At 43.4% G+C, this 25,549-nt stretch overlaps 2 protein-coding genes across 2 annotated transcripts; one reads left to right on the forward strand and one right to left on the reverse strand.

Moving 5' to 3' along the window:
• Nucleotides 1-4,539: 4,539 nt before the first annotated feature.
• Nucleotides 4,540-5,034, forward strand: LOC106628165 (heat shock factor protein 5-like). The gene has a single exon (XM_014252202.2). It carries the CDS (start codon nt 4,540-4,542, stop codon nt 5,032-5,034), a length of 495 nt encoding a protein of 164 aa, XP_014107677.2.
• Nucleotides 5,035-17,469: 12,435 nt separating this feature from the next.
• Nucleotides 17,470-19,553, reverse strand: LOC102112356 (acrosin-like). Its single transcript, XM_005522698.2, has 4 exons — nt 19,354-19,553; nt 18,749-19,014; nt 18,315-18,460; nt 17,470-17,823 (listed from the first exon to the last, which is right to left on the reverse strand). Exons 1-4 carry the CDS (start codon nt 19,551-19,553, stop codon nt 17,470-17,472), a joined length of 966 nt encoding a protein of 321 aa, XP_005522755.2.
• Nucleotides 19,554-25,549: the final 5,996 nt, after the last annotated feature.

Consider the following 25,549-nt stretch of genomic DNA (forward strand, 5'->3'; position numbering starts at 1 on the left):
TGTATAAAGAAGGAGGTGCACTGACTCATTAAATGCCAACTCGAGTAGACAGGAACAGCATAAAATCAATTTTCAAATAGCAGTATGAGGTTTTGCAGAAGTTATAATTATATACAATAAATTGGCTGAGGTGCATAGCTTCTGGTTGTTGTCAGAGCAGTTTTAAGTTGCATTGGGCTTCAAGGGTCTCCCAATATTAAAAATTCACGGAAAAGTGGCATTTCCAATTTTACCAAGAAGCAAGAAAGGCAAGTAAGTATACTACTACATGGCAAACAAATTATTCAAAATAGAAGAAAAGGAAAAATCCTGCTCTAAATCACACTAGAATGATTAGTGAAAGATTAAGGCCCACTTGCAGCACCGCAAGGAAGCATTTCTAGTGCATATAGTTGGAACAGGTGGCACTTGAAATTACATCTTTGACAATAGATACTGCCCTCCCCCACCTTCAGAAATGTATTTTCTGGTGCTCAATGAAGCATTGCTAGCTGTACAATGAATCAGATACTCACAGTGGAAAAAGTACCAGGAATCATCTCATTAATTGCTCTCTTCTCTTATTGTGGCCTGAAAAAAAAAGGTTTTTAAAAACAAATATTGCTCACCAAAGCAGCTAGACAGAATTCTGCTTGCTTCTATTCTTCTTTTCTATTCAAGCATCAGATGATTGAGTTTTTGGGCTATTTCTACTTGTTCCAGAACTGTGTTTCAGGTAAATGACTACCCCTTATCACAGACAATGCAACATTTGCCTTTTGACCTATCAGGGAATATATATAACGTTTGCTTGCTTTGCTCTCAGAGTGGGCTCTTAGAGTGGGTAACTTCAATCTGGTTATTTGGAGATTCTTTAACTGCCTGTGGAAAACTGTGGACTTGTGGCTTGTGAGTAACCACATCTTGCAATCCATGATTAAAGTTAGATAGATCAAAGCCTTATCTAGATCTTCTAGATTCCTCTAGGCATTAATTTGACCTCTTGAAGTTTGTCAATATCATATCTTTAAAGAGATGTTACCTCATCTAGAGCAAATGTGGCTAACCACAGAGATTTTCAGGGTGGAAGTTCTTCATGGAAGTAGGGGATTTTCAGAGTTTTGCAGATTCCTGAAATGTAGACTCTGTCTGGTACAGCAGCAAGAAAATACTTGTCTTGTGCAGTCTCATAACAACATCTGAGTATTTCTACCTCTTCCTGTACTCAAATGCCTTAAGAAATAAGAAAATGCCACCATACCTGTCTTATAGAAGAAACTGAGGGGTGGCACAGCTCTGAGTTACTACTCATTATAATAAGGAGGTTGGTTTTGGGACCCTTCTGCCACTAGACCAGTGACTCTGATTTTGCTTGTGAATTGTCAAAGAAAGGGCATCAGGGCACATGGGATGAAAGAACTGTTGAAAGGCTGTGAAACACAGTATAAGTAAAGTTAATCTGACTTTAGAATTCCAGACATCTGTTCTGATTCTGCAGCTTTAGTTGAGGAGATAAATGACCCCCACAAGTAAATCTGAATATAGCTATACCACAGGAATGTGCAATTAGTTTTCAAGCTTTTGCCTGAGTAAACAGTCTGAGATAGTTTGCAAATCAGAGATTTTTGATTAGCCAGTAGAAAAAGTCTCAGACATTGCTTCCAGACTATTGCATTGGATGGTTCAATACATTAGAAAATATGAGCTTGTGCCTGAGCAGACTGAGCTTGCATGGTTCACTTATTTTATTTGAGTATTTTGTTAAAGATAAAAAGCCCCTCATATGTGAAAACTCCAGCATGACAAAATAGTGTTTTGTGACCTCTGACAATTTGTTGGGCCTATTTCTTACAAAGCAAGTTGAACTCCTCTCTCTGATCGACTTCACGGAGATCACTGGCTGGACTCTGAATTGCTAACGGCTATGTGATGTGGCTTAGGGCAAGGACAGCAAAGCTGTATCTCTGCTGGCCCAGTGGCAGGCCACCTGCTTTGTAACCTAGGAGCGACTACTTCTAGTAAAATTTAATTGCCAGATCTAGTCTTGGCTGCTGCTCCACCCCACTCCTGCCAAATGCAGAGCCATTGTACTTCCTGTTCCACATGCAGGCAATATCATCATACACAGCTTTCCCAGCATCAGTCTGTGAGTTTATTCAGCCTCCACCCTCTCTCTCTCTGGCTGCAATCTTGACCAAAGTCAGCAGTGTTTATTCAGGTTTGTCTGATTTTCCTGCTGTGAATCCAAGGAACAATTAGTTTTTTTCAGGGCAAGAGTCAAAGTGCTGGCCCAGGCAGACTGGTAAGTATTTCTCTGTAAGCTTTAATCACACAGCCAGCACAGGTATCCATAGCTAAGGTTAAATGGAGCAGACAGCCACAATATTTGCAGGTGATGGAGTACTGTCTCCGCTACTCATGCTATTTTGCACATAGGCCTCTTTTGCTGGAAAAGCAACCTATTTGCAATGACAGTGATCCCAAAGTCTATACAATACTACACCAGAGGATTAATCCCTTTACTCCTCAGTACCTTCTTGGCTGGATAATCTGGTTCTATTGAATTTCAGCCAGAGATTGCCCACATATTACAAGACTGTTTCTCTTTTGACAAATAATGGCTGAGCTGTCTCTCTCTGATGTACTGCTGACTGAAAACCAGTCTCCTTCATACCCCATTATAGAATGAATTTACCTTCAATCCCAAAGTTAGTCAGCATGCATGTATGCAAAAAAACCCAAAAAAAAAACAACTACAAAAGAAAACCATTTAAGGACCTCATGGAGGATAAAGGCAAAAAAACCCCAAACATTCTGATTATCAACCCACAGCAATTCCATTAAAATGTGTGTCTGTGAGCCTTTCTTCAGCATTTCATAATTGTGGGTCCTGTGTAGTTTTTGATAGTTAAATGTGCAGCACCTAGCAAGTATATACCACATGGTGACAGGTGGTCACTATATCACATTCCAGCAATTGTGCTGCTTTTAATTAACATAACAGTGCTTTACCACTTCCCTCTCACATTTTGAGTCAAGAGCATAAGTGTCTGAGGCTTTTGCAAAAGTCCCTTACCCCATTTTAGGGAGACTACATCACTCCTATTCCCTTTGTTCTGCCATGTAGCATTCCTCTTTTTTTCCTGCTGCTACTGAGGATCTGCAGTCACTGATCTGCACTGCTCATTATGGGTTCCCCAGACAGAGGTGACACTCTGATGCACATGGCATAGGTGACCTTTGGGTCTGAGGTGTGGTTCATGGTCTGTGCTACCATTGATCCAGGCAGCACCCAGCACGTCTCTGGAGTGAGCACAGCCAGTCTGTCATGCCCATGGCCCATGGCCAGGCAGGGATGCCCTCTCACTGGCACCAGGGTTGCTTTCCATGTCCCATCAGCTCTGAACCTCCTCCTGCCCGGCTCCCCCAATCCACCATGAGTTACCCTTCTGCCAGGTCACTCACAGGAATGGGAGCTACTAGTGGCACCAGGACACAGTCTTCCTTAGGGACGTCAGGTCTGAAGGAACCCTGCTGAAGGGACAGGAGGCTGTGGGGGCCGGGGGCAGCTGAGGGGTGGTGGGCCTGAGGGGACTGAGAGGAAGTGGTGGGGATGAGGGGTCTGTGGTAGCTGGGGATGGCACAGGCTGAAGGACTGAGGGATGGCAGGGGCAGAGACCTGAGGACATTAGGGTGTGGGCTGGGGGCGCTGAGGGGACACAATTAAACTGATGACATAAATCAAAAAACATATTGTTTGCAGTATCTCAGTTGTGACAAAAAACTGAGAGCCATTGTTTAAAGTTTCATGAAGCATAAAAAAGTTTTCTTACCAAGGAGAGACGTTGCTTAACCAAGACAGCGGGCCATGAGCCAACTTGTAAGTCATGTCCTCAGGTGGACTTGCGGCCATGAAAGGATAAAGTGCTGTGGGAGCCATCCCCCAGATAACCACCTGAGACCCTCTTGAGACGGTTGGGTTGTATACACATGCCCAACTATAACGTGCACTGCTTGTATATGTAAATACGTTCTGAGAAAAGGAATGAGAATTCTAGAACTGTGCTGGCATGTGTTAGGAGGGGTGGTGCCCCCGTTCACCCAGCACTGAAATAAAGTAACGCCTGATTTCTAATACTGAACTTAAAATGTTAGAGGGTTGTATTCTTCCCGACCTTTCAGTGACGCTGAGGGCAGTGAGTCTGGCCCTGCGGGGACCGGAGGGCTCTGAGGGCACCGGGGGTGCAGAGGGCACCGGGGGTGCGAGGCGCGGTCCGGGTGCCGAGGGACGCGAGGCTGAGGGAGCCCGCGGGGTCGGCCCGACGCCGGCACGAGCTGCGCTCCGCGCGTCGGGCACGTGCCGGGGCACGGCGGGGGCGGCACCGCCCTCGCGCGGCGGCCGTTGTCGGCGCCGGGGCGTTGGGCGCGCGCCGCCGCGTGTCGCGACAGTTGCCGCCCGGCGCGATGGCGAAGCTGCCGCTGCCGGCTGGTTTCCGGCCCTCCTCCGCCGCCCCCTGGCCCCGCTCCCACCCTGTCATCCCCCGGCCCCGCACCTTCCCCATGAAGCTCTGGCTGCTGGTCAACAGCCCGTGCGTGCAGTCGGTGCGCTGGGACGCCCGCGGCGAAGGGCTATTCATCGACCAGGGACTCTTCGAGCAGGAGCTGCTGAGCTTGGGACCCAGCGCCGCCGGGGAGGAGGAGCTTTTCAAAACCAAAAACTTCGGCAGCATCATCCGCCAGCTCAACCTATACGGGTTTCACAAGCTGATGGTGAGTCCGGCCATCAGCGCGGTCGTGTCCAGGCCGAGGCCGGCCACATCGGGGGGTGATACCAGCTACGCCGATGGGCCCCTGCACCACTTCTGGAATCCGCATTTTCGCTACGACCGCCCCGACCTCCTCGTAAAGATCAAGAGACTGACCAAGGCCAACAAGGAGAAGCTGGACGCTGGCCTGGAGGTGACCAGCCGCCTGCCCGACGACTTGCAGCACATTTCTGGAAGGGGATTTGCTGCTGTCGCCCATGTCCCTCGGCGAGGTCGGAAGGACCGGTGAGACGGGCGGGTTGCGGGTGGCCGGCCTGCGGGTGGCATGGGCTTAGAAAATTGGCACCGCCCTGGGGGCAGCGAGTCACCTGCCTTTGCTGGTGTCTGCTCTGTTCACACGGTGTAAGAAAAGGGTTGTTCTTCGGGAAGGTAGACCTGCTGCCAGTAAACACAGGGAATGTAATTGCAGACTGCTACGACTGTGCTGCCTATATATAAATACACAAATATCAATATATGTATTTGAATATCTATATACCTCTCACTGTGTAACTCACAGGTCCTGCTTGTATTATCTACAATGAATGACATGGTTTGTATGTGTTTCAGTGTGCCTGTAAACTGCTAGCAAGGACCTAAAACTATATAATAAACACGCCAAATTGCCCATAGATAAAAGGTGTAACATGCATCCTTCAGTATGTTTATAATCTTCATAATAAGAAAAAAAGGTGCCCAAAACACAAGTTCAGTGTGCTTTGAAAATGAAGCGGCCAATCAAAAGAAAATACTGCAGCAGTTCTAGTTCTGCTTTTTGCATCTTGTTATTTTTAGCTGTGGGAAACCATATACAACATAGAGAAGAATGGAAAGGAGAAAGGAAGACTTTGAGATCTACTTTAGGCGCACATAAATTGAGTAATTTTCAATGTACTCAAGTTCAGGAAAAATGTTAATAGAAAAGTCAGTTATCTCAGTAAAATGTTGCTTGATGCAGTATGCTAAGAGCTATTATTCAGCATATACACAAATCATAGTTTTCTAAAATATGAATTGTTAAGTGACACTCATTCACATGAACTGAAAATATATGTATGGATACTTCATAAGCTTCAAAATCTTACCATTTCCTACAAATAATATTTCATCAGTCTCTCTCTCTCTTTTTTGTTTATTTTGTTTGAAATTAGCTTCTGATCTTATTTCACATCACTCACATTGCATAGCCTCTTGGCCATGTTGCTTTTCTGATAACACTAAGGTATGCCAACCTGAGGCCTGCCTTAGATATCTGCAAGACCTTTTTCACCTTTCTTCCAAAGAAAAGTTCCCCAGCACAGGGTATCTCAAACAGTAGCACAATTACCTGGACCAAAACTGGGATGGCTGAGGATGGGCAGGATACTGATTGTGCAGCCCAGCCAAGACCAGTGTGACAGTTGGTGCCCTGCATTAGCACAAGGGGAAACAAATGAGCTAATCCAGATCATCCTAATTTTGGAATAGTGATGAGCTCAGAGAGACTAATTTTTGTAAAGCTTGTGCAAAAGGCTGTGTCTGATTCACATAATGAAGGAAGCTATTTCTCTGCAATGTGTACAGACTGCCTGTGGCCAGTGCTGCCTCAATGCTCTCTGCTCCACATGAATAGACAGTTCCTACCCAAATCTTCAGTCTGGGTTGTTATTTCTCTCCTGTAAAACCATTTTATAATAGTGAGGAGCAAATGAAACTAAGAGAAATAAAGACACAGCACCTCAAACCTGCAAGGCTTTTTTAGAGGTTTAAGTACACTACCCAAACAGGGACCTAATTCACAGCCTGAGTTGTCCTTCTACAAGTTTACTGTTGCAAATCACCGAGTCCTGGTGCTACCTAGGAATACCATGGGCCCTTCAGATCTCACAGTTGCTGTGCCATGTGTGGAAAGAAAAGCTGGAACAACTTGTGTAAAACTTAATGTGTTCAGGGCAGATACTTTAAGAGAAGGTTCTATGGCTTTTGCGATTCTGGGTTTCAGATTAGATGAGCATAATGCTGCTTTCTGGGCTCAGCTCCTCTGAACCAGAGCCAAAAATCATACGAGGTGTTTTAAATAAAGATTTAGATGTCTAGTTGTTGCAACATACAGTTCATTAGTTGTAAGTTACTGACTTGTTTTGGGGTTTTTTCCCCCAATGTCTTCATAGTGGACATAAATGAAAAACTTCTGACCAACACTGTCTTTCTATTCTTTCTACATTTTACCTTGAGTGCCCATGGCAAACCCCTGCATGAAGAAGAATAATGAAATTATCGTGAACCACAGTTAATGTGCCTCTGACATGGTGAAGCATTTAAACTGCATACTTAAAGACTCTTTTGGGGGAGTCACTTAGATCTTAATTATAGTTAATGCAAACATATTTTCTAAGGTAGAGGGAAAATGAAGGAATGGGAGGGTTTCTCAATCTTTTAAAAAGCACACAAAAGAGAGTTGTCTAAAGACATGCAAAATGACAAATGCTGCATACTGTCATCTCACCAAATACAAATCATCTTACTTCGTGCTGCAAGTGAGAACAGCAACTGGCAAGTAGAAGCGTGTTTAAAAATAAAAACCACTAGTCTCCCAGAAGATTTTAAGTGTAATATTATCAATGAATCTTGGAAGCCCACTGTGTAGGGGACTGCTTACAGCCACAGGAAACACCTTCGCTGTCTGATTAGTGGGCAGAAGCATCATGACATGACAACAGCCACAACAGAATGAGCACAGCCAGTGCTAGAAGAGAGGTAAATACAATGGCCAGGCTCCAAAAACACCAGAAGACTGGGAAGGAAAGCATCTTCTAAAAATTGAGGCAAATCAGACACATACAAGAAGAAATGCTTATCTGAATTGAAAATAAATTTAAAGATACATTGGTGGCCCTACACTGTGTCTAGGACTGCAACTATCCCACAAAAGTTCTGCTCTGCCTCACTGTCTGCCACGTATGGTGTGCCTCTTTTCCTGAAGCCCATGTCACTGTCGGTGCTGTGACATTCCTGTCTTTGATTCATCAAGTCCCTGTAATACAGCAGAGTGAGCAGAGTTCACTTTGGCCTGTCACCCGCTGTGGAACCAGGTTGCTTAGGGATGATGCAATGTCCCTGCCTCTTGTTCCACATAATGAGATCCCACATAGTACTTCTCACTGCATATTGTGATGTGTTTATACTGCTGCTAAGTCAAACAGCATGGCATCTGTGTGGCAAACAAGTCGTGCTTGCCACTGATCTTTGAAGATACTGAGAAGCAGATGCACAATGGCTCATTCAGTGCCAAATTCAAGTTTTGTTGGCTGATTTAAATTACTTTCAGCTTCTTAAAGGTCAGCCACTTCTGAGTAATAGTGTACCCTCAAACTAGAGATCTAAAAAAACCCTGGAGATCTAAAAGTAGGCTAATAGGTAAATAACCCAAGGGATGGATGGATGGATGGATGGATGGATGGATGGATGGATGGATGGATGGATGGATGGATGGATGGATGGATGGGAGAATGAATAGAATGTTTTCTCCATCTTTTCTCCATCCCTAAAAGCATTATTCCAGCGCACTAAAGTCCTGTAAAAGCATACTGTACCATCTCAAGAGACTTCTGCCAAAATGCAGGGGGAAGGAAGAAAAACTCTGAGACATTAGTCTATATTTTAAAAGAAAGGGGTTGTTCTTTGGTGCCATTAACTGTTGCAGTTCCAATGATTTCTCTACAAAAAGCTGAAAATCTAGCTTAAGAAAAAGGAAAAGACTAGTGAGAGATTATAAAAAACAACTGGTGTGGCCAGAAAACTGTTACCAAACTTGCCAAGTTTAGAAAACCTAGATACCTAAGAACATAAAACATTCAGGGTTTTTTTTGTTTTTTCATGAGGCAGTCATAGTATTGCCCTAGAAATATTATTTAATCTGTATTCTGTATTTGAATTAAGAGATTTACAAACCCCAAACTAGCTAGTGTACAATATACACTGTTTCAGGTTTTCTACCTCCCAGGAACAAGAATCAAAAGGTAGGCAGTAAGTGCTTGTAGATAAAGAACTTGACTCTTTGGTAATCTCTGTGCAGGACATTTCCAGTGGCCGAGCTGATGTGTGGTCATCCATTCTCTCTGGAAAAAAGAGACATAAGTTGGATGAGCAACAAGACAGAAAGACAAGGGAGGTCAGGAGGAGTTTATCAGGCCTGCAGAGGAAGAAGCAGGGACATACCTGCACACCACACTGTAAAGGAGCAGAAGCAAAACTCTCACCTGGACATCTGTTACAGGCAAGGCTTCTTAGTTTAGACAAACTGCCAGCAGGGATAAGAGCAACATGACAAAACATCCTTAAGTGCCAGAGAAGAAGTTGGTATGTACCCAACTTATTGAACAGCCTGCTGGTGACCTGTCTGCTTCAGGTCCATTTGTCGTAGGCAGACTTACAGCAGAGAATGGTGCTTGAAAATGGTCTCAGTGACATTTTGGCTCTACTTGAGGTCAGTGGTCAAAATGCTACCAGCCTCAAAAAGGTTTAATTCTCACCTTCAACCTGTAAACAATTTATAAATCATTTATTAAATACAACTCTTTAAATTGTTGGACTGCTTAGTGTTTTCATGGCCGTGTGTGCATGACATTAATAAAAGTGCCATGGAATCTAGCTGGTGGAAGGAATATAACTATGTCATGGTGTTCCTGATGACAAAAGGAGAATAGACTTTCCCCAAGAGTTGACCATCCCAGTTGAAAATAAAGTGTAATGACACTGTAATTTATTTTATGAAATGTAAAAATCACAACAGCGGGTTTTGTTTCTGAGGAACACATTTGAAATTCCAAACTGGAATTTGGAATTGTCCATTAGCTTTAAATCAATACTGTTTAGCACCTTGATCAATATTTCAAATAATTCTGTTGAAATTGTGTCATTTTTTTCCTTTATTCATTAGTATCCACCACCGGACTGCATAGATCTTATTTCTGTTGGTGCTTTTGCTTCAGTTATATGAATTTTCTGTTATTGCACCTGTGATACCTTAGTGTAATTTAGTTAACTATTGTCTTTTTTTATAAATCTGTCTTTACATTTATTTATCAGCATTATGAGTAGAAAAATAAAGGATAAATACTCACAACTAACAGAGTGGAAACAGAAAGCAGTTTTTAACCATACTTCTTAATGGCTCTGTAAAACAGTGCAGCGAGTAAAGTTTAAAGGTGACGTATGAGGAAAGCCATCTCTATTGGACATTTTATCTGTTTTACTGCAAACATTTGATTATGTCCAGCCCCCACACTAAAATAATATCATTACAAATTGCAAAGTCAGTTTCTGAGAATTTGAAGACGTCTTGAAATTTGTGCAGTGAAAGTTTGCATTCAAGAAAAACACTGGAAGAAAAACCCATCTCACTGCTTAAAGACGCCTAAAGAAATCACAGTAAGGAAAATAGCTCGTGATCACCTTTGCCAGAACTGGATACAGATTGGAAGGCAGTAGGCCACTGCCATACCGTGTTGGAGCAGAATATGAGTGGGAAGGGACATTTTATCTATGGGGTTTAAAGGTATTTATGAGAAGAAGAATAGAGAGCATTTGGAATCCCCAGTCTGTGTACACAGCCATAGAACACAAAACAAAGAACTTTCCAGAACAAAAAGTTTAGTATTTTTCAAGCAACTAAAAATTAAGTCTTATAATGCAAACTACATTGTAAATTTACTCCATTGCTGAAGCTGTTAGTTGCACAGTAACACTAGTGAAGGCCTAACCCGGAGCAGAGGTCACAAAGGCTCTGAATGAACAGGCAGAAAGGCATACACATAGTGAGAGCTGTTGCCCTGTAATCGAAAGACAGAAGACAGAATGAGACATCAAGGGTGCTGTGAGGAGCCAATTTAGTTTTGTTCCGCCTCAACAACGGATGTCAGAGGCACATGGGGGAGAGGTTGCACATGTGCCACGTGCAGCAGGCATTTAGAAGAAGCCTTGTCTGAACTTTCTGTGGCAACACCTTGCATGGGACTGGCAGAAGGAGACGCTGAACTCCGTGGAGGGGCTTCTCCAGTCAGATGGTGAAAGGTTGGATTGGGCCAGTGGTCGCTTGTCAGCAGAAAGGCTTTGGGGGGAACCGGAGTGCAAACGGCAACTTTGTAACCATCGCCCGCGGCTTTTCGAAACTTGCCCTTTGAGTGTGGGTCTTTGGCTTGTGGCTTTTTGAGTCTGTGCTTTTGCGGCTTGGCTTTTTGAGACTTGCTTTTCGAGACTTGCTTTTGAGTCGGGGCTTTTTGAGTCTTACGCTTTTTGCCCCAGCCCCAGCCTGCCTTTTGGTTCTGCTCTCGACGGCTTTTGCTCGCCCCCGCACCTATGCTGCCTCCCTGTGTCCCTGACCACTGCCCTGCCCTTCCTGCTTCTCTGCATCCCTGCTTTGGCCCCCTGCGTCCAACCGTGCCGCCCCGATGCAGTCGATGGCTGGGGGAGCTGCGCCTCTCCGAGAGCTGCGCGGGCTCGTTCAGACCCGGCCCGTGCACGGGCAGGCAGCCAGCACACCCCCGCCGCTTGGACAGCACTTTCCTGGCTTGCTGGTGGTAACGCCCTCCTTTTTCTGTCTTCTTTCACTCTCTCCCCTCTCCCCCATTCCTGCTCCACTTTGTTTCCTCCTTTTCTGTCTCTTCTAGCCCTCTTTCGTTTGGGCAACTCCTTTTCCTTTTTTTCCTTTTCCTTTTTCCTTTTCCTTTTCCTTTTCCTTTTCCTTTTCCTTTTCCTTTTCCTTTTCCTTTTCCTTTTCCTTTTCCTTTTCCTTTTCCTTTTCCTTTTCCTTTTCCTTTTCCTTTTCCTTTTCCGTCCAATATACAGTTCACAGGCATAACGCTTGCTTCGTTTGGCTTAATTTCATTCCTGACCATCCATTACTAGAACTTCTCGCAGTTCCCCACAGTGGAACACAACAGGTGCCCCAGGTGGGTTGGGGCTGAGGGCTGTGCTGCAGATACTGACAGGGCCATGGGTGTCTAGATGCTGCAGACCCCAAGACTACAGCCCATGGACCACATGGACTTCAAGGAGGAGCTGTGTAAGTTCCACTTTAAGAGCTTCAGCTGTGAGGGCAAGCTCAGCAAGTGGGATTTTTACAGCCACCTCAAGGACTGCTGAGGTTATGGGGGGAAGTGTTCTTCCTCCCACTATGGCTGACCACAGGGGACAGGAGGGACTTCATCTTAACCCTGAAGCTTGGAGGGTGGGAAGTATTTCCTCAGTATGGGAATGCATCTTGGTTTTGTCTTGTTTATTATGATTGTTTTTTTTACATAAAAGTAAAGTAAAAAGGTAAGTAGAACTCCTTCTGGAGAGAGAACAAGCCTGGATCCTGACCTGTACTACAACACAATGCTGTACTACAACACAATGCTGGCTCCTGGGGGTGGATGGTCTCTGATTTAGGTTTGTAAGGAAAATGCCAGGCTGGGCTGGAAGGGTGTGAAGGCTTTAGAGATGGGAGACCAGTTGGCCTGGGAGAGGGCTGGAGTGATTACTTTCCTGCAGACCTGGAGACACCTTCAGGGGATGGTGGCTGAGGCAGGGACAGGTGTTGCAAGTGTTGGTCCACTGACTGTTGCCTTTGTGTGGTGGGATGGCAGCAGCATGTCCCTGAACACCCCACTCCATGAGAACTGTCTTCCTGTGGATGCTGGGTTTGGTGGGACTTTGGGAACAATGACTAACCCACATTGCCTCAGACTGTGCTGTGGTGACACCCTCTCTCCATGGGACAAACAGGGTAACATTTTATGGGGGATGGCTGGGCTCATCAGGACCCTCAGGTCTGTGACACTTCATCCTTCTCTCTGGGATACCCCTCTTTGGGACCAGAGAGGGGACTCCTGAGCTCTGCTGGAGCCCCAGGGCTGTGACAACCTCCACTTTTGGGGAAACAGGGCTTGGTGGGACCCTCAGGGCCATGGGACTCCAGCACTCCTGCCAACCCTGTCCCCTCAATAGATGTGGTCACCCTGTCCCTGAAAGGGATGCAGGTCCTTAGCATGAGGGTTCCCCCTTCTGTCCCAGGCAAGCGCCCTCCCAGTGCCAACTGCTTCAGTCATTCTTGGTGTGCCTGTCCTCCCTGGAACTTCCTCACCTCCCTGCTGAGTCAATGCCATTCCAAGATACTCAAGAGGCAGCTTGTCCAGCTGCCACCCAAACACCCATTCCCTGGGTAGCCTGTTTTTCAGTTTGCTGGCGTTTGCTTTCACTTTGGTTTGTGTCCCCAAAGAGAAGCCATCATTGCCTGAAATCAGTCTGCAGCACCTGGACTTCCTACCTGCTCCTTTCCCTGCACCTCCTAAACCCCAACACCCACATCCTTCTCTATCTTGTTGCCAAGATTTCCCTTCCGGAAACAGGATTAGTGAAAGTAGGAAAGATTAAATTATCTAAATTACCTTTTGAGATCACAACAATCTCAAAATACTCTGCTTCCCTGATGTCATTCCATAATGTCATTCCCTTTGGCTAGAAATTGGCTAGAAATGTGGCTAGAAAAGATTTTTTTTTTTTTTTACATTTTAATGTTTATTACTATTTAGATAGGAGGAAATGTGAACTGTTGAAAGTTTTAGTCACAATTATGATTCATAGAATCATAAAATGACTTGGGTTGGAAGGGAGCCATCTAGTCCACCCCCACTTCCACTAGACCAGGTTGCTCAAAGGCTCATCCATCATGGCCTTGAATGCTTTCAGGGTTGGGACATCCACAGCTTCTGTTGGCAACCCGTTCCAGTGCCTCACTACCTTCACAGTAAAGAACTTTTTCCTAATGTCTAATCTAGACCTACTCTGTTTTAGCTTAAAGGCATTCCCCCTTGACAATATTACAAGGTATCACATCTCCTCTGTAAGGACACAAGACAAGGATACAATATCATAGCTGCTGAATTGTTAATTGTTAAGGTCTAGTACTGGCAAATTTTCAGGTGACACCAAGTTGGAGTGGAGAGTTGATCTGCTGGAGCATAGTAGGGCTCTGCAGAAGGACCTGGACAGGCTGGATTGATGAACCAAATCTGCTGGTGACAGCAGCTGAACAGGAGCCAGCAGTACCCAGGTGGCCAAGAAGGCCAATGGTATCCTGGCCTGTGCCAGCAATAGTGTGGCCAGCAGGAGCAGGGCAGGGATTGTCTGTCCCCCTGTACTTGCCATTGGTGAAGCTGTGCCTCAAATCCTATGTTCAGTTCTGGGCCCCTCATTTTAGGAAGGACACTGAGGTGCTGGAGCATGTCCACAGAAGGTCAAACAGGGCTGGTGAAGGGTCTGGAGCATGAATGCTATGCGAAGCTGAGGGAGCTGAGGTGGTTCAGGAGACTCAGGGGAGACCTCATCCCTCTCAACCATTCCCTGAAGGGAGTGTGTAGCCAGATGAGTGTTGGGCTCTTCTCTGAAGCAACCAGTGACAGGATAAGAGGACACAGTCTTATGCTGTGCCAGGGGAGGTTTAGTTTATGAAGGGAGGATATTAGGAGGCATTTCTTCACAGAAAGGGTGATTGGGCATCAAAATGGGCTGCCCAGGGATATGGGAGAGTCACCATCCATGGAGGTGTTTAAGGAAAGACTGGGTATGGCAGTTTGTACTAATGTCTAGTGGACAAAGTGGTGTTTAGTTACAGGTTGGACTCGATGATCTCAAAGGTCTATTCCAACCTAGTCAATTCTGTGATTCTCTGAAGATGGGAGTAGAAAAGATAGTCATCAGGGACCATACCTGCAACCACTGTGCAAAGACATTCAAATTAATTACTGGACAGTAGAATACTCCATAGCATCCTGCTATTGGTAAAGATCCATCATAAGGAAACAAGGTCAACATAGTTTTAGAAAAAGAAGCTAACATAACATGAACATCGGACATTTCAGAAAGGAAAATGGGTGTCAGTACACAAGTGCTAAATACAGTTTTTCTGTACAAGGAAGATTTGATCCAGGGATGTTTTTCATGTTATTGTCTTGTTCTGTGCTAAATGACAGCTTGTCATTTCAAAAACAAGACACTTTTCTTAAAACGTATCTCATTATTGGTTTTACTATGAATTTCTTATCTCCTTACTCTATGTCTTTATTCTTAACTATTTATTTTTCTCGCTCTGTATCACCATTCACATGTCAACAGAGCACATTACTCCTCATCCCTGCCATTTGCTACATGCCTTTACCAAAAGCACTGTAAGCTTAGAGGTCTCTTTTGATACTGGTTATGCAGTGAAAGCATATAGGAATCTCAGATGACACGAAATAGTCCAGATCAAACTACTTGAACATGTTTATTATCAGTGTGGGTTACTGAAGGACATAGCATGTTTTGTTTCTTTTCAGGTTTTTTTCTTTAAAACATGGTAGTTTTGCACCTGAAATTAATAATATTTTAAGTTCCAATTCTGAATTCTCACTGTTCACTGTTGCAAGAACAGGTGATTCATGTATTGCATTTATCCTAGCTTTGGCTGGGATTTTATTCCCAGCAGCTAGTGCTGTGTTTTGTCCTGCTGCTAAGCATATATAATGATGCCCTAGAAAGGCAATTCAGAGACTTGTCTAAGAGCACAGGCAAATGTAGTGTGAGAGAAAAAAATAATGTGTCTTACTGCACTCATGCTCCCTCTTTAACCCTTCTTATGATTCAGGTCTGGTTGTTTAAATTAACAATATTTAGTGGAGACCATGCTTGTAAGTAAGATTTCCTAAAGAAATTGGGGAAAGAATTATTTTTGAAAAATGCCATAAAAGAACAGTGGATAAAGAAAATATCTAATATTACTAGCACTGTAATATTAGTAATATCTAGTATTGCTAACACAGTGCCCAGGGGTTCAAATTACAACAGTAAAGCATATAATTACATATTGTTCCTCATGTCCAAGAGAAATGACATTATATAAGTATAGAATATAAGAAAATATACTGTAGGGAGCACATGAAAATCATCAAGCTTCAAGGAACAATCATTTCTGGCAAGTGAATGATTTCTTAGGAGTTTTAGTCTGCAACTTTATTTATTTATTTAGTCTGCAACTTTATTTAAACTATTGTTTAGTTTTTGTTTTCAAAAAAGAAAAATGTATGAAGTGTGGCCATTATCTCCTGTACTAATAAGATATGCTCAAAAAGATGTGCAGGAAGTGTTTATAGCATAAATGCAGTTCCTTATGGAAAATGCAGTCTGGCATCACTCTTGCTATGGATTTTGCATTATAGAGGCATCTCAGTAATACTGCTGGATAATGGTAGCTTATGGCTTCTCTGAATAGATTATTAGATTTTTTTCTCCTGCTTGAAATTTTCCATCCATATACTGCAATAAAAATGTTGGAGCAATGTCAGCCTACTTGAGGAGAACTTATTGTCGTCATGTTTTTTCACAACTCACACTGCATATATTTATGAGACTGAAAAGAAGGTGAGAGCTGCTACAAAGTGCAAGCTCTTGAAAAGGTCTTAGTCATAATTTTCCTAAAGGAATTTTCTTTTTCAGTGCATAGATAACCAATAGCAATGAAAATTCAGTGCAATTCAGCCCTAGAGTTCTTATATTACCAGAGTTAATATTTTACTTAAGAACCACTAGTTATGATATTATTACCATAATAATGGCAATTTGTTACTCATTCTGCATTTCATAACAATAACAAGGAATTCTCAGCTTGGCTTATATACGATGAGACTACTTGAGATGGATAAACTTTATCTGGCTAGTATGATAATTCATATTTGGAACATCAGAGGTGAATAGTGTTGTTCAGAGAGCTGATAGCTCTGGACTATTTGTTAGGTATAGCTCTGCTTCCTCAAAGACAAAATTGTGCATGTGTGCATTCCGAAGAGCCAGATACACCAACACAGACACAGAGACTTACACAGTTACCATGAACAGCAAACCAGGTTGACATAGACAGAGCAATGCCTTTACTAGCACCCAAGTATCCATAACCACCCCCTTCATGAACATGAACACAGTCCAGTCCTTTTCTGCCTTTCCAGGTGATCTGGGTTGGATCTTTTCTTAGTGAAACATGAACACATCTTCACTCCCTATATTAATAAGCACAGCATGGTTCTCAAATAACAGTATAGAAATTAATTGAAATTTATCCATGTACTGTTTGTGCTGGATGTCAAGTTCCTTACCCAGTCCTCAGTGCAAAGCTTGGGTCTTTCTACAAACCATGTCTCCTTGGTCATAAAAGAGTCCACTTCTTCCCCAGTGCACTCCACACACACAAACACAGAAGGATCCCACCAGATGGCAGCCTAAGACATTATGGACCTCCAACTGCTGTTTCTTAGATCTGTAAGTCCCCCGTTGCTCTGTCACCTGTGTTCCCTTCTTCTACTTCACCCCTGCCCTCCTCTCTGACCAGGCAGAGTTTCAGTCCTTTAGATGGACTCTTTTCTATTGTGCCCGATGTCTGTCCTCGGCCTAATTTTGCACATACCAGGTGTGGAAATCTTTGCCTTGCATGGGAGACTGAAAACACCATTAAGACTGAAATCAGGAAATTTTATTTCCACAGCTAAATTCAGATTCAGGATTTGTATGCACACAGAGGAGAAGCATGATCAGGATAGAGCAGGCCTTAGGTAGGCACTGAGGCTGCCTTTGGATCAACAGGTGCTGCCCCAGAAGAAAATGATCATGGTTCACTGCAGCCTGCGCTGGATCCTATTCATCCTGCTTCTCTTGCCAGTTTTCTCCTTAGGACCTGAAGGAGCTCATGCACCTGAGTAAAAAATTCAACCAGTTTCTGCATTGAAAATGGGGAGGAGCTAAACTCATCCAATGCTGTTGGTGTTGGCCTTGGCTTCTGAGGGTGGTTTATGGCAGTCATAGAATGTCTTGATGCCCTTTTGTCTAGCTGCGGGTCTATCTGGACCAGGATCCAGTCATAGAAGTGCTGAACAGAGGTGTAGACTCCAGGCTGGTTTGCTCTCTCACAACCTTTTCCCCAGCTGGTCACACCAACAAGCCAGAAGAAGGCAGCATTGTTATCTTTGCACACCAAAGGACCACCACTGTCAGCCTGCATTGGAACAAGAGGGGAATAAGGTAATGTTGGGTGGCTGCTGTCAGCACTAGAGCTATATCCTTCTCCCTCACAGCCCATGACAGAGCTGTATTCTTGGTAGAGAAGGTCTCAGCTCAGGTGCTGGAGCCTCCAGAACTTTGGCTGGGTGCAGGTCAGGGGCTTGTATGGCAGGACTGTCTGTCATCTCTGCACAGTGATCCTGGATGTGCAAAGGATGGATATTCCAGGGTTGACATCTGGACCTCTTGACTGCCAAGAGCACTAGATGTGCTTTCTGGGTGTAATGCCAGGCCTCTGGGACAATGGGGGCACTGGGCAAGGACCTGCAAATGGGGAAGGGGAGGGAAGCCCTAAGAGTGGTGGGCAGCCGAAGCTGGGAGGGTGACCGGCCAGGCAAAGCAGGGGTGGTGCTGGGGTGTATTGGGGTGGTGCTGCTCAGGCTGCCTGCGCTGCTGGGGGCTGAGTGGCTTGTCTCACACTCCTACCTGGCAGGGGTCAATGCCACCCACTGGGTAACCAGCACAGAGGTTTTGAGTGTGGATGGCCCCTGTGTACCAGAGGCTGCTGTTACAGAGCTGGGCACCAATGAGGTGCACCTTGGCCTCCTGCAGGACATCGCTTGGCCTTTGAGCTGTGAGCACAGAAAGAAATGAGCATACAGCAGTTTCTTGGCCATTCCCCTCCCCTGTTGGGGGGTGAAGCTCTTCCCTAGGGCTTCCCTGGTGTTCCCTAGGCAAATACCATGTTGCTCTTCTTTTCCCCTTCTATCTGGCTTTGGGGAATGGTCCAGGACTGCCTCTCCAGAGGCAGACAACCTGCAGCCTGACTCTGGCTTTGGCCTCTCCTGTTGGGAAGCCCAATCCATCTCCCTGGTGTGCCAAGTTTTCCCTCAGAGCATGTGTCCTTTTTGGAAACTCACCTCTTGTAGTGGTAGAACCCCAGCCAGCAATGTAACAGGTTTTCAGCTCCGACACTTTCAGTGTGGTGTTGGGCACACAGCCCAGCTGTACGTAGTGGCTGCATACGACGGGCTGGTCCAATTTCAGCAAAGCAATGTCATTCATCTGCTCACCAGGAGTATAGTCTTCATGAACCCGTACCTGCTTAATCTGGCGCACTTGCACCTCAGGGCCCAGCTGAGTCAACTGGGTGGCCCCAGTCACCACGTGCCACATGTTGCTGTTCCTAAGAAGCATGTGGAGAAATAGGTGAGAGGGAGCAGAGCCATGTGCTGCAGCAGCACAAGAGTTCCCTGTCCTCTGCTTCCAAGTCAGAGAAGAAAGCAGTATGTATGACAGTCCTAAGTCACGCCTAAACATGACTTATGCTCTGATAATGTTCATCTAAGGCTTCTAGGAAGCAGTGGCAAGAGCACAGAATGTTCTGAGTAGTCTCTCAGCTGGGGTCTGCAATGCCCAGGTATTGCGCATATTGCAGGGAAACAGAATGGGAGTAGCCCATGGTGCTGCCAACAGGGTACCTGCTGGTGTTGAGGAGATATACCTGTTCTCTGCTGCTCCCTACCTGGCATTGATGAAGCAGTGGGCAGCTGTAACGACCCACTCTGTGCTGATGAGGGACCCTCCACAGATATGCCCTGTGCCTGGTTCCTGGGGATCCTGGATGCTGACAATCCCGGCCCAGGCTCCTGGCTGGACAGCTGTGCCACTGACAATGTGCAGTTTGCTATGGTCTGGAGCCACAGGGTCATAGTCATAAACCATGGGGTCATGGAAAGCAGACATGGGCCAGAGACCACAGATCCCTCTGTAAACAGAAAGTCATTGCTGTCCTGCTTGATGGCTTGCTGCTGCCCAAGTTGAAGGAGTGAACTTCCCTCCCCATATAGCATTATTTGCATGGACAGCAGAGCCAGGGAATCCCATGAGGCATGTGTCTGCCCAACCCTATTTCTGCTTGAGCCTCATGGACAAGTTGTGCAGCAGCCTGGGTACTGTCAAGGAACTGAAGTTCCTGCATGGGGCTTACAAAACTGTAGTGTGGACAGAGGGGACAGGGAAAACCCCTCAAATGTTGTTCAAACTGCCTCCAAGAGCCTGAGGCCACTTACCCACAGGTGTCCCATGTGCTGAGCACAGACCTGCACATGGCCAGCAGGACAAGGAGGCACAGCAAATTCATCACATGCTAATTCATACATGCCAGTGGCATGTATCAACTGCAAGGAGTGGAGGGCTCATTCAGTGCAGCCGCCAACTCATGCCTGCAGTACCTTTGGCCCCAGGGCTGATGTCACAGAGCAGCTGGTTCAGTGTTTTGGGCACCGTGGCTGTAGAGGGTGGGCAGTGGAGGGGCAACATAGAGTCATAGAATCATAGACTGCTTTGGGTTGGAAGGAACTTTAAAGATTATCTGGTTCCAACTCCCCTGCCTGCCTGAATACCTTACTCCAGAGCAGGATGCTTAAAACCCCATCCTGTCTGGCCTTGAACACTTCCAGGGACACAACAGCTTATTTTGACAGCCTGTGCCAGTGCCTCAACACCCATGAAAGTTACATGCAGGAAGAGAGGCAGAAGCTGGGACTAGACATTCCTGATAGGCCCTAGTGAATGCTCTGCTGGCAGGATGAGGGTGTGCAGGCCTTGTGGCAGGCAGCAGCATTTGGCTTCCAGCACTGCCTGCTATAAGCTCACAGGAACATACCCCATAGTGCATCACAGCCTCTTTGGAAAGTTCACTGACACCTTGCTCTCTGTATCAGTTTGCCACCAGATCCTTCCCAAAAAACATTCAACAGAGAGCAGTATGCATGTGTTTGTGTGCTGAGGATCCTATCCAGTTACAGCTGTGGTGGATAAGCAACAAAGTGCAAGCCAAATAAACCAAGTGCTCCCAAGCAGTGTCAACCTTCCTGCACAAAGCACAGTGAAACACAGATGCAGCACAGTCCATGCTGGCCATGCCAGCTACAGTAACACCATCTGGTAGACTCCACATCCTTTCTGTCTATGGCTGCTATTGCTGTTCTGGGCCCGCACTGACAAGGACAGTTTTGGCATCTGGGGTGTGTAGCCATGGAAATGCAATTTGAAGCTGTAGACAGGGAAGGATGGTCCTGCTGTCAGCCTCACATGCCAATCTCCATGGCTTTGGTAAATCCCATACCCGTCTCATCTACCCATCTGGCTGAGAGTGCAGGTACTGCTGGAGTGCTGGACAGTCACAGTAGAGAAGTGACAGTTAATTGTATTTGTGCAGACATGGTTATTTTGTATTAGCAGTGGTTGCTTAAATAAGTCAAAATTCTATTTAGGCTGCGTGTCAAAGAGCTAAAGAGAAAAGCTTTATATAACTTCAGTAATGATTTAGTGCTGTGACAAAATAGTTGACATTTACTTACATGAACTAATGTGTACTTATTCTTTGCTGTTTCCTGTTGTTATGTATGACTGCAGCAGTCAGCAGTATGCCAAGATGCACTCTGCTAAGTACATAAATTTGTGTTGGAAATGAAGGACATGTCCTTTCTGTTTTAAATACAAAGAGAGAAAAAAAAAATCTACCTGCTGCAATCCATTCCAGCTGAGCAGACACCTTAATAAGGTGTTTACAGATGCATATTTTGGAAGTAAAACTGTTAATTACAGATTAAAACAAGCAGGAGGAAGGAGCCATCAATTCTTCCAAAAGAAGAAGAAGAAGAAAAAAAGAGGATTTATAAGTAAAACAGGCTGTGCTCTGTTCTCATTCTTAATGCTGTATTTGGCATAAAAATATGCAAATATTGCTGCTGGAATTGTTTTTTTTCTGGAAGTACCCATGGAAAATGCATTGTTTCCTGTTTTGTATTTTGGACTCAGACCTATATGAAAATTCCATAGTAATGCTACAAAACAAATACCCATGGAGTATGATGAAAATGAATTCATTTTCACTGGCATATCAAAAGTGCAGCACTACAAAATACCAATTTCCTTGGATTTGACCTGTGACATTGACAGTGCCTAGGTTGCTTAAGTTTTTGGTTTGTCTAATATTGGTCTCAAATCTAAAAGTTTTTGTGAGAATAATTATGAGCAAGTTTACTGGTTTTCTAAAATTTCTGTACTTATTCTCAGCACATTCATTGCATGAATGACTTTAAAGATGATACAAGTCTACTTATTTACAATCAGAAGAACCTTTTAATAAGTTTTGAAGCAACAAAAAAAGTAGAAGTCACTTTCAGAGTGATTTCTTACACTCATTTGTAAGAAAGCAGCAAGTAAAATGTTCAATTTGTGCATTACATCTAGACAAACCCTAAGTTATATGAAGTGCTATTCTAGTTTGAAAATTGAATATAAAGGATAACCGTATGTTTTCATAGTTGCTAGCCAATCAACCATTTTAAGTTCAATAATGTTGACTACTGTTCTTATATACATTTGCTCTCAGAGTGCTTGATTGTGAAATCCTGCCACAGCACACTAACTGTATTTAATAGGCTGTCCTTGTGAGGCTTCATTAAGTTTTCTTTAGTTGATTCTTCTCCATTCAGCCCCTGCCCTCCCATAGCAATTAGCAGAACTCCAAAAGAAAAGGCAAAGAATACTTCCCAAAAGAAAAAAAAAAGAAAAAAAAAAAAAAAGGCTTATTCAATAGCATGAGATAACTTTCAGAGCATTTGTAAGGCTTTAAAAAATTACAGGTTTTAAACTAGGACACATTAATTCCTGTGCATGGTGGGACATTCTGCCAACACATACAGCCTGACTCTCTTCTATGCCACTTCTTCAAAGTCTCCCAGATGCAAATATTTACCTCTGTACCACATGGATGAATAGGAGGGAAGGGGCAGTTCTGGACATTTTTTTCTCACTTAAAACAACTCCCTACTAAAAATTAAAGATTTGACTTCACCAGACAATGAAACCTTTCACTTTTGAGAAGGCAATGACCAGAGATGTTATACTTAGGAGCAAAAAAAAGCCTCTGCCTTTGCAAAGTAAACTACAGTGGATTTGGCAGCATTTTACACTTGCTTGCACAGCTGCAAATCAAGATGAAAAGACTTACAATTCAAATTTGAAATCATGTGTTTTTTAACAAATCCAGTGATATCACAGAGGACTGATTTCCTGGCTTTATTCCAATGACATTTTCCATACATACATTGGCCAAGGAGTGTTGTGCTTACACTTTCAATTTTCTAAAACTATATTAAATATTAAAAAGCTGCCAATAGTTTTTACTACAGAGTATATTGGAATTTATTAAGTTTACTTAGCTCAGCTAGTGCTGTAAGCTGTAGAACTGTATATTTTTATTAGAAGTATTTTATTCTTTCATCCATTTATAAGTATGTATAGAATATACCATAATACAATATCTGAAAACAGATGTTCCTAATAGACCTACTGATGTTGTATAAAATCAGTTTGCAGCTGTGCATCACTGTGAGTCATATGAGAAGGGAATACTGTCCTTCAAGTTCTTTTTTTTAAATTGAAATTTAGCTTGCACTAATATTTAAACTTGAATTGTACCAGACTCAGTTTTATTCCTGAGAGTTCATTTGATACAGAGAAAGAACTATGTCTCTGTGTCTGTTTTTACTGATTTACAGTAAGCTCATACAGGTCTTCATTTTTTTAATATTCTTACCAATATTCTAGGTTATTGAAAAAACCTACATCATGTTCATGAATGTAACATGTCAGAAGATCTTTGAGCAGTATGCAGCACTCATGCCTTAAACATTCAGCACCTGTTTCTGTGTGAGGATAATCCTGTGGCTCACCACAGAAGTCTGTTAAATACTGCAATTTTCTCTCAATGAACACAGCAATTTGGTTCATTCTGAGACATTAACATAGAGTTATCTTGCATACCTTTTGTAAGTGTTTTGTGTAAGCCTATAGAAACCTAACAGAACATATTTGTAAATTCCCCCCAGCACAGTGTGATATAAAACTAAAAATGATAGGATATGTGTCTTTCACCTTTTCTGTAACTCTGTGAGAAGTATTGATAGTGCAAGCTATATAAATATCTATTTTTCATTTGTGTACCTCGCAGATGAAGAAATATGAAGAGTTGAAGAACTAATTTTAGTGAGATCTCTCTCCATGTCATCCACAAGCACATAGTGACTTTTATAGAATATATTTCTGTGGTTCAGTGTATGCCTCATTCTGAACAAATGAACTAGAATCAAATCCGAAACACAGATATCATTTTAATACCAAAATCATAACTGGAGTTTTACCTCTAGCACAATACAATCAGCTTTTAGCCTTCCACACACTGTTAGAAAGCTAGTTTGAATGGAAAGCCCTAGGAAAACAGCTGCTCAAAATAATTAAGGAACAGCTGTAGTTTCAGAGATTCTTCTCCAAGTCAATGGTCATTTGCAGATATTTAAAGTCAGTTTATGGAAAGCAGTCCCTAAAACTGTGAAAACTGTAAATGGCTGGAGCTTTCTGGGTGAGGCCATGAAACCACTGAAGGTGGCATCAGACAATGATTGGCTTGTTATTTCTAGTAGCATTTAATACACCAGGTGAGAGATTTCTAGTATAAAATGAAGCTGGTACAATAACAGACTGCTTTGTTACACAGTTTTAAAAAAAAAAGTACTATTTAATGTGAGGTGCTGCTGCTGAATTATAACAGAAATCATCGTTCTATCCTGCACAGCAGTGGAATGAGATTTCTGATGCAATGTCATGTGTTTGGTTATTTATCCATCCTAAATTTAGTCTGTATGGGGATTGGTGGTTTGAGGATGGTATGAGAAGGCAACAATTCCAGGAACATGTGAATCCAAATACCAGGCAGCTGTAGTTCAGTTCTCTAGAGTCTGGAAAGTTTCCCTTGCCAATAATCAAAGGAGTATGTGAAATCTGAATTCAGCTGAGAGATTTGTTGTATCTCCTATTGTTCTGCATGTCTGTCTTAATCTCACATTTCAGTCTCAAACCTCTTCTAAAAAAATATCTGTACACTTCTTTTCTGTGGGGAAAAAACTTACATTGTGAATTTTGTGTTGACAATTCCACATCTTTTTAAGGAAGAAGGTAAATGGGAGGGAAGAAAACAACAGCAGCAGACAGCACTGTCAGGTTGTGTATCTTTATTTTATTCCAGAACATAAGGTCTACGTATCTAATAACTGCACCTTTAGTAAGTATAGAAAAGATTGTTGCCTTACACACTAACAAGTACAAAGAATATTTCACAGTGATTGTTACTTTTAAGTGATTTGGATGATCCAGGCCAGGTATTTTTGTTTCCCTCTACTTCAGGAATTTACTTTATTATGATTGTATGCTAAACCTGAAGAGAAGATTGACTGGTTGCTGTTGGAGTCAGAGCCAACGTACTGTATCATTTGCAGTGTGAAATAGGCACCTTTAATTTCTTTATCATGTAACATTTTCTTTTCTGCTTTCAAGCATTGTTATTTTGATTTATCTACAGAAGCCTGTCTCCAAGGTCAACAATGAAATGTTTTCACCTTACAGAACTTTCTGATTATAAACATAAGAATAAATTTGTAAAATATTTTTGAAACAACTTACCAATTAAAATTTTTTCTTGGTACAAATGCTGATGTTTGGTTTCCATTTTCTTTATAAAGGCAACATTATTGAGTGCTAGAGCGTATAAAGAAACTAAAGCAGAACTATGGGGGCTCTGGAGCAAACATTCATGGTACACTTTTACAGTGTAAGTGTCCTGAACATCATTTGACCACATTATGAAATGCAGT

Source organism: Pseudopodoces humilis, chromosome 4 (assembly GCF_049639895.1).
Source record: "Pseudopodoces humilis isolate 2021_Gansu_Grassland_sample_001 chromosome 4, ASM4963989v1, whole genome shotgun sequence".
In the NCBI taxonomy this organism is placed as follows: domain Eukaryota; kingdom Metazoa; phylum Chordata; class Aves; order Passeriformes; family Paridae; genus Pseudopodoces; species Pseudopodoces humilis.